Source organism: Brassica rapa, chromosome A09 (genome assembly GCF_000309985.2).
Source record: "Brassica rapa cultivar Chiifu-401-42 chromosome A09, CAAS_Brap_v3.01, whole genome shotgun sequence".
Lineage (NCBI taxonomy): Eukaryota > Viridiplantae > Streptophyta > Magnoliopsida > Brassicales > Brassicaceae > Brassica > Brassica rapa.
The window spans coordinates 11,234,499-11,243,748 of NC_024803.2; the positions used below are offsets into that span (position 1 = coordinate 11,234,499).

Here is a 9,250-nt window from a genome sequence, read left to right on the forward strand (position 1 = left end):
GTTTAGGGTTTCGAGTTCTTGAAGGTTGAGGTGTGTCTTGGGTCGCAGCGGTTGAGATCTTAAGAAGAAGAAGATCTCCGGCGACGGTTGTGTTTGTTTGAAGAGGAGGTTAGCGGTGGTTCTCGGCGTGCTTGTCTAGGGTTTCCGGTGGTTCATAGGCGGAAGAGATCTCGTTTCAAACGATTGAACTCTCCGACGGGAAGACAAGGCGTCGAAGAAGTCCGATGGCGCGGAGGCTCTGTAGGCGCGGAGCTCCGGCGGAAAAGGTGTGACGGTGGAAAGCGTCGGTGGCTGTGCGAGGATGGAGGGTCTAAGTTGAGGCAGGCGACACGTGGCAGGCGGATGAGCCAGATTCTTACGCGTGTTCGGCTCTGCCTCCTTCCCGCGCGTCCAGAGCAAGCCCGGCGTCGCTGGTTGTGGGCCTTGGGCCATGTTTCTTATTTGGGCTTCGGCCGTTTCTTTTTGTTGCCCACCTGTTATTTGGGTTTTCTGGTTTGTAATCCGGTGAATTTGGGCTTCGGCCGGCTAGGCCCATTTGATCAATATAATTTCAATTTGAGGAAAAAAAAATTATTTTACAGTGACCAGATAAAGTTTGTGATAGCACTTGGGCTCAGATTCAGATATTGGAACTTTATAGAGCACCAAGATTTCTGATATGTGAGACAATACTTTAGCTATTAAAAATTAAAAAAAAATAGTTAAAAATAAGAAAAAGAACAATAAAAAAGAAAGTTCAGAATATGTTCTTAACTGAGAAAATCATGAAAAGTTCATAAGAGACTATATACACAAATGGTCATTCTAAATTTTATTTTAATTTAAACTTAATTGAATAATTAAGTCACATAAAAATAATAGTTATATTTGGTAAAAAAAAATCCATATGGTCTCTTGGCCGTTGCCGGTGCTCTTAATTTGGGTTCAACATTCGAAAACCTTTTACTGTATGGCATATGTAAAATTTTGTTTTAGTTTGTATCTTTTCCGGTTTGTGGTTATTCAGTTTATGTAAGTTTTCTAGCATTTTTGGTTTGGTTCGAGAAATAAAATTAAAAGGCTAATACCCAAAAAATCATGTCACGTTTGGTTCCGTTTTTTTTGGGTTGTTTCATATAATTTGGATAATATATTTGAAAATTTGGTTGTTTGAATAAAATATCAGAACATTTGGACTAAAGAATCATGTTGTTAGGGTTATTCACATTAAAATATCAGATAAATTAGATAATTTCAATTATTTTAGATAACAATATTGAATTAATGGGAATTTCAAAGTTTTAGTTAATTTTAGCTATTTACACATATAAACGTTCAATTTGTAAATTTTATTTGTAGATATTTATTGTTTCAAAATAAAATATAACTAATATTTTGGTACAAATTGTATTTTAGGTATTCGGATAACCATTCATTTCTTAGTTTGTCTTTAGTTCATAATTTCAGAAAACTAATTCATTTGGCAACTTATGAAATTTGGTTCGGATTTGTTTCTTCTTGGTTCAGTTTAGTTTGATACTTTGGTTTTGGGTAAAACCACTTAAAACAGATATATTAGTATTGTAGATAAAAAAATTTAAATGTTATGATGTACATAAATCAACTTAGACTTAATTAAAAAACAAGGTACTTTTAATAAATACCAAAGAAATAATGTATTTATTTTTGTAAGTTTTAAAAAGTCGGGGTAGTTACAAAACTAATAAAACATAGAGTAAATTAGCTCAATATCCAAAAAGAAGTGAGATACCATAGAATTGAGGGAAAATAGTGATGATGGGGGGAAAAAAATTGGGGGGAAATAGGATATAGAGTGCAAATAGGGTATATGTTGTGGGTAGGGAATACAAATTCTCTAAAACATATACGTTTTTTTTTTGTAAATGTTGAAATATATGTGATACTTTTATAAATACAAAACACAAGGAGTCATGAATATTATAGATATGGAGTATATTTGCAAATACCTAAAGATATATAACAATTTTGTAAACAGAAAAAGATAAAATGTATGTTTGAAAATATTAAAATATAAACGAACTTATATAACTGGAAAGAAGTGATAGTTTTGTAAATATTAAATATTATTAGTTTTTATTTAAATATAAAACATGACTATTTCTGTAAATATTAAAATATATTCGGCAGTTATGTAAAAATATATGTAAAGTATATAATATTTAGTAAACATTGAAATGATGTGTAATTAGTTAATTACCAAAATGGCATATGAGACATAAACAACAACAAAATTGGATTTTTAGATTAAATTTTATATTGATTAATCAAATGAATGACGAGCATTTACAAATTGTAAGCAATATAAGTTTATAACTTTAAATCACTATAGAACTCGTATGAAAACAAAAAGAAAAGATGCAGGTCCTTCAAGCAGCCATCTACGCTTGCCGATGCCTCCTAAAGAGTAACTGAAGTGTGCGAAGGTAGGCTCAAGCAAAGATTTTGCTCGTAAGTGTAATGGTATAAGTATGCCTGACTGTGAGACCGACTTGTAGAACAGAGAAGAAAGTCAATCATAGTGATCCGGGAATCCTGTGTGGAAAGGCTCTCGCTCAACGGATCAAAAGTACGCCAGGGATAACAAGCTGATGACACTAAAGAGCTTTTATCGATAGAGTCGCTTGGCACCTCGATATCGACTCATCACATCCTAGGGTTAAAAAGGCCCAAGGGTGTTCGCAGTTGCTATCTCTTAGCAGTTTAATGTGGTTGAATGTGATCTCGTTAACTCTGGTTTTTATAGCTATGAGTTGAAGAGTGAGATAGACGTCTAATTTGAATGTTCACTTATTGCCCCTACAGCCTATGTGTGCCATGATAATTCAGATAAATAATTTTGTTAGGGATCGTCTTCTCAATGGTACGAACTACGATTGGGCGCAGCAGCAGTGAAGTGAAACTGTGTCTGGCCAATCTGGAGTAGCCCTGGAGCCAAGAAGCTTTGCCACAAGGGTCGTCCATATTGTGTAAGTGTAAAGACAAGCGAAATAGAGGTGATCTCTACTCTCATCTCAATCTCCACAAAATACACACTCTTGGATGATATCCCCTGTCTCATACGAACTCATGTAGATAATTTTTTCTTTAGAGCCAACCAAACCATGAATGAATCTCTAGGAATTCCCTGAGCATACCAACCTATCTGATGCCAATAAATCTCATGTCGCTTAATCAGAATGCATTCCCAGGTTTCTGTTGTTGAGAAGTGATCCAGACTCTGGATACAAATCTTGTGGATAGCTATAATGAGTATCATTTGTTCGTACTGTGATACATGATTATCAGGATCATTGGTCCTGTTATACATTCTCATGCTTTGAAAAAAAATCTTTGGCATCTCGATCAAGGCGATCTTGTCCAAGAATGGAGTATCCACGTAGGAATTCTGAGCACTCCTCCTGATTGGGAGAGCAACACCAAGGAGTCTTTCGATTAATGCACATACTACTTTAAATTTCTTGGATAAAACCTCTTCCTTGTAGGTAGTTTTTGCTGATTTCTTGGCCACATATGTCTCTTGCATTTAGGTGTTCGTGTCTGTATCTGAGTTATCATCATCTACCTACGGTCCGTGTTTAGATGGTCACTCCTTCAGTTGGCTATCCACTTGTTGCAGGAGTTCACGGGTCATGCTCTCTCTTCCAGCTCGAGTGTCCAGGGGTTGCATTGGTCAAACATTAGTTTGAAATCTGTGGCGTGTTCTTCTTGTCTCGCCAAGGGTTGAGTATTCTCCCTAGAGAACCGGGTTCTCAAATTTGAATGGTGATAACTTTTGTACACTTTGTTCCAACTGTTTAGAGTATATTTCCATCATTTCTCTTAACGTCCAGCCTTCTGAAAATAATTCTAGGGTCACCTTCAAAAGCATTGTTGTTTAAATTATTTTCTCGTGCGAACTTCATCTTGATTACTTGTCTCTGTAAACAAACCAGAAATTGTAGCAAAAAAATAAAATAGGCGTTCTTTCTTAAACAAAAAAATTGCTTCATCGATTATATATCCCTAACATATTCCTACAAATATTAAAATACAAATAAAATTATTTATAATTTATTTTGTAACCAAATACAGTTATATATATACACATTTTAGAATCTAAAATCTTAATAATTACAATACGTATGAGAATAATTGAAAAGTGACTTGAAAAAGAAGATTATTGTTTTGGGGGAAAAGAATGAAGAAATGAAAAATCAGTGACATATCACCATAAAATCGTTTATAAACAAACTATTATATTTTCAAAACTAGTTATAGTTTTCCAACAATTCCAGAAAGGAAAACTGGTCCAAAATTTTGCAAACTTTTTATTTGCGTTAAAACTTTCTTAAAAAAAATAATCTATTTATGCTATCTTTAGTTTTGTTTTATGGTTAGTTGGTGTAGTTTATCTTATTTTGTAGTCTGCGAATCAGAGAATACCATTGGCCAGCATAAGTATTTGAACTGGATGTCCTGTCCTAATACAAATTGCCAGCGTAAATTAACTTGGCGTTTGCGTAAAAGTTAAAACAAAACAAATAAAAAAAGTCAAATAAAAATCAGAAAATAGAAAAACCAAAGCAAAAGTCTCGTGACACATCTCCTTTCTCGTTCTCTCCGCTGAGAAATCGAAACTTTTCTGTTAATGGTAACGACGATGATGGAGCCTCAATTACTCGGTTGGCTCTCGCCTCTCGTGATCTCCTTCCTTCTAGTCACCTCCGTCTTCGCTTTCTACGGACTTCTCGTGAAGACGAGGCGGAACAGTAATAAACTAGACTCTACAACTTCGAAGATCCATCACGATCGGACCGTCACCTCAACCGTTGGATCCCTGAATGTTAGCGGCGGAGATACAGTCTCCGACGTTATCGTTGTTGGAGCCGGAGTCGCTGGTTCTGCTCTGGCCTACACTCTTGGAAAGGTCATCATTCTCTATGTTTTGAATTTTGAGAAGTTAATGATCGAAACTAGGTGGTGACGGTTTTTAGATGAATTGATTAAGGACATGTGATTGAAAGAGACAAGTGTTTATATGTTGTAGGATAATCGTCGAGTTCATGTGATTGAAAGAGATTTATCGGAGCCGGATCGTATTGTTGGGGAGCTTTTACAACCTGGTGGCTATCTCAAGTTACTTGAGTTGGGTATTGAAGGTAAGGACTATCTAGATGTTTTGTAGTAAATGACATGGTTATATATCTAGACAGCGGTTTCGCTTGTCCAATAACGGGTACCCGAGCGCCCATGCCTAGTTCTTATAGCTTTAACATAATACAAAATACCTTTAGTTCCCAACAATAAAATCTCTCTCTTTGTCCGTGGTCATAGTCCAGTTGTTGAACCGCGTTGAATCTTGGTGTTTTTTTTTTGTTTATCTATCTGTTTCTGCACTATCTTCTCGCATCGGTTATAACATGACATCATGGGTGCTAATCTACAGATTGCGTGGAGGAGATAGATGCTCAGCGAGTGTATGGTTATGCACTTTTCAAGAATGGGAAACGCATTCGCTTAGCTTATCCCTTGGAGAAGTTTCACACAGATGTATCTGGAAGGAGTTTTCACAATGGACGCTTTATTCAAAGAATGCGTGAGAAAGCTGCTTCACTTCCCAAGTACGTTTTACAAATAGTATTAGTTTACGTTATAACTAAACGAAGATGCATAGAACATTATTTGAATCACTGCTCTATTTTTTGTTATGAGGCAATATATTTGGTAGCCACTCTTACGAGTAATGCTAATGGCTGTTTTTAACTGATTTAACTCAACAGTGTTCAGTTAGAGCAAGGAACAGTTGTTTCTCTTCTAGAAGAGAATGGAACAATCAAAGGTGTGAGATATAAGAACAAAGCAGGAGAGGAATCAACAGCATTCGCAGCTTTGACTATAGTCTGTGACGGTTGCTTCTCAAATCTTCGTCGCTCTCTATGCAATCCTCAGGTTAACATGCTCTTTAGTATTGTTCTCTGTCTTTGTTATTCTACAAGTTAGCTTGACAAGTTAGTATATGTATGTGTTACCTTCACGCAGGTCGATGTACCTTCTTGTTTTGTGGGTTTGGTCCTAGAGAACTGCAACCTCCCATACGCAAACCACGGACACGTCGTCCTAGCAGATCCATCACCAATCTTGATGTATCCAATCAGCAGCACAGAGGTCCGGTGTCTGGTCGACGTCCCTGGTCAGAAAGTGCCTTCTATCGCAAACGGTGAAATGGCAAACTATTTGAAAACCGTTGTGGCTCCTCAGGTAAATGACTACTTTTATCATTCTGTGCACTTTCTTCTCTCTGTTGGTAACACACTTGGTGTGTTGTAGATGCCTCATGAGGTCTATGACTCTTTCATCGCCGCGGTTAACAAAGGAAACATCAAGTCCATGCCCAACAGAAGCATGCCGGCTTCTCCTTACCCTACTCCAGGAGCTTTGTTGATGGGAGACGCATTCAACATGCGTCATCCATTAACAGGTGGAGGCATGACGGTTGCGTTATCCGACATTGTTGTCCTGCGTAATCTCCTTAGACCGCTCCGTGACCTTAGCGACGGGTCCAGTCTCTGCAAATATCTCGAGTCTTTTTACACTCTACGGAAGGTGAGATATTAAGTTTTCTTGTTGTTGTGTAACTGTGAAACATTGTCTGAAAGTTATATAACTTTGCAGCCAGTGGCGTCAACGATCAACACCCTTGCGAATGCGCTTTACAAAGTGTTCTGTTCGTCAAAAGATGAAGCGAGAAACGAGATGAGGGAAGCTTGTTTTGATTATCTGAGCCTTGGTGGTATGTGCACGAGCGGACCAGTGTCTTTGCTTTCGGGTTTGAACCCTCGACCGTTGACTCTTGTCTGCCATTTCTTTGCGGTTGCGGTTTATGGAGTCATACGGTTGTTGATCCCGTTCCCTTCCCCAAAACGCATGTGGCTTGGAGCCAAATTGATCTCGGTACGAATTACATTGTTCTATTTAATCATTTCTTGTTTTAAAGTTGCATGATCTTAACACGAAAATGGCAGGGAGCATCGGGGATAATATTTCCGATAATAAAGGCGGAAGGAGTGAGGCAGATGTTTTTCCCAGCGACTGTGCCTGCATACTACAGAGCTCCTCCGGTTAAAGGAGAAACCAAATGTTCATAGTTCCAGTTTGATTCTCTATCACAAGAAATGACGTCCAAAAGAAAATGAAAAAGACACTAAAGAGATGAACCTTGTGGCGAGTTTTGTTGTGTCTGTGTTTTTTAAACGTATGAATGATTGATTATTTCTCTTTTATAGGTTGTGACGGTTGTATCTTACTAATGGAATATCATTCTTTTTCGTAGCTCCCAAGTGTCTTACTTTTAAAAATTGTTCAATGCGTTTTTACTATTTTTTATGCAATAATTAGTTGTAGAAAATTTTGCCACCCGTGAAATTACACCAAAGCAGGTAAATATTATATCATGTTACTGAATTTAACATATTGGAAACTAAAGTGGCAACTAAAGTTGAAGCACTTCTTTCCTAAGGCAAGCTTTATTTTATTTGGTTGCTTATATGCAGAATCGGAGTACATTGTCTCAGTGTATATGTTGTTGGTACACCCAACAGTATAAATATACTTATCGTCATTAAAAGGTTATATTATCTTGTAAAATTATTAGAATTTTTGTTTTGAAATTACAAAGATAACATTGAAGAATAATGTGAAGAAGAATACATTACATTAGTGTTCTTTTTTTTTTCTGTCGAAATTGTAGTTATTAACCTACTAGGTACTTGTATAGAATTCAGAAGGCTTAAATTCAGATGAACCCATAAATATATAAGCTATAACAAGTCTCACAAAGTCGGCAGCAATATGAAATTAAGTTCAAAAAAAAAAAAAAAGTCGGCAGCAAGTCTATTACGTATATGCAGGTAGTCAGTAAATGAAGTTATGAAAATCAGTGGTTGGTAGTTTCATTTTATTAATGCGACAAAAAAGTCTGGTGAACATATATATGACTTAAGCCAAAGTGAAGACAAAGCGAATTTAATGTTTCAGAAGAACTATCAACAGTGACACAACCACACCCTGTTGCCCTGTTGGTCTGCTATATTAAATGGCAGAACAAAATAAATGATTTTATTTAAGTTTGCTACCAGAACATGAAGACACGAGTGTGTGTAAACAACAACTCAATATTGAAATATATAAAAGTGCAACCTGAAACACGAAAAATGGTATATTTTAAAATCTTTGTCAAAAGTTTATATATTTGTAAACAAGAATTCAGTACTTCATTGATTTCCCTTGATTTAGGCGTTACAACAACGCTTTTCTAACTTATTTCCTAATATAAAAACTTGCTTTATTCTTTAAGAAAAGACTAGTTATGGGTCCGATTGGTAATGGCTGTAGCTTTAAAATTTTTGTTGTAGAAAAAAATCTGTAGATTTTTTGCTGTGGCTTTAGAATTTATTGCTGTAGAATTTTATTGAAAGCACTAAAAAATTGCTTTGGATATTTGGCTCTGTAGAGCACTTGTACAGCTGTAGGTTATTTTAAGAGCTGTGGTTTTAAAAAATAATTTAAAGCTTGATTGCTCTGAATTTGGTGCTGTAGAAATAAATAGGGCTGTGGACAGCACCTACAGCAACTACCAATCACCCCATATTCATAGTAAAATATGTAGTTTATATATTTAAATTGCATATGTTTCATACTTTAAAAACTAATTTCTACCACCTGAAATCAGATTCTGGTCCACCTTCTCCAAGAAAATACATCTTAAAACCAAAAATAACGTTAATTAGTTCTGTTCGAGACTTCGAGTCATTTGATTTTCTTGGTTTAGAAAAGTCAATTACATAAAACAAAAATAAGTTTGTTCTATGTTTTATTTCAGCTGCAATTTTTGTCTTTCTTTATTGATATATACTCCATCTGTTTCAAAATAGTTGATGTTTTGGATGAAGACACAAAAATTAAGACATACACATTTTCCTAAAAAGTAACACTAAAAATATTAAATAAATCTAATCCACCCAATCATCAAAAATACTATAAAACATTATTGGTCACACAGTTTTCAATGAACTTTAAACTAATTAAAAATATCAAACATCATGTATTTTGAAACATCAATAACTCTTCAAAACATCATCTATTATGAAACAGAGAGAGTATATATATATATATATATATAAACTCTATTGTAGGTATCAAATTCGGCAACAGGGATCATGATGATTGTTCTTCAAAAGAAAATATCAGGTTC

General features: G+C 35.6%; 1 protein-coding gene across 1 annotated transcript; it reads left to right on the forward strand.

Annotated features, from left to right (window-relative positions):
- The first annotated feature begins 4,466 nt into the window (after positions 1–4,466).
- LOC103838611 (squalene epoxidase 1) lies at positions 4,467–7,376 on the forward strand. Its single transcript, XM_009115063.3, has 8 exons — positions 4,467–4,927; positions 5,048–5,159; positions 5,447–5,621; positions 5,781–5,949; positions 6,040–6,258; positions 6,328–6,603; positions 6,673–6,951; positions 7,023–7,376. Exons 1-8 carry the CDS (start codon positions 4,649–4,651, stop codon positions 7,143–7,145), a joined length of 1,632 nt encoding a protein of 543 aa, XP_009113311.1. The 5' UTR covers positions 4,467–4,648; the 3' UTR covers positions 7,146–7,376.
- The last annotated feature ends 1,874 nt before the right edge of the window (positions 7,377–9,250 follow it).

What these genes read in the sequence shown, in the direction of transcription:
- LOC103838611 (XM_009115063.3), top strand. Translation starts at nt 4,649, where the DNA reads ATGGTAACGACGATGATGGAGCCTCAATTACTCGGTTGGCTCTCGCCT. An exon ending in ACTTGAGTTGGGTATTGAAG is followed by an intron (nt 5,160 to 5,446) that starts GTAAGGACTATC and finishes GCTAATCTACAG; the next exon opens with ATTGCGTGGAGGAGATAGAT. An exon ending in CTTTTTACACTCTACGGAAG is followed by an intron (nt 6,604 to 6,672) that starts GTGAGATATTAA and finishes ATAACTTTGCAG; the next exon opens with CCAGTGGCGTCAACGATCAA.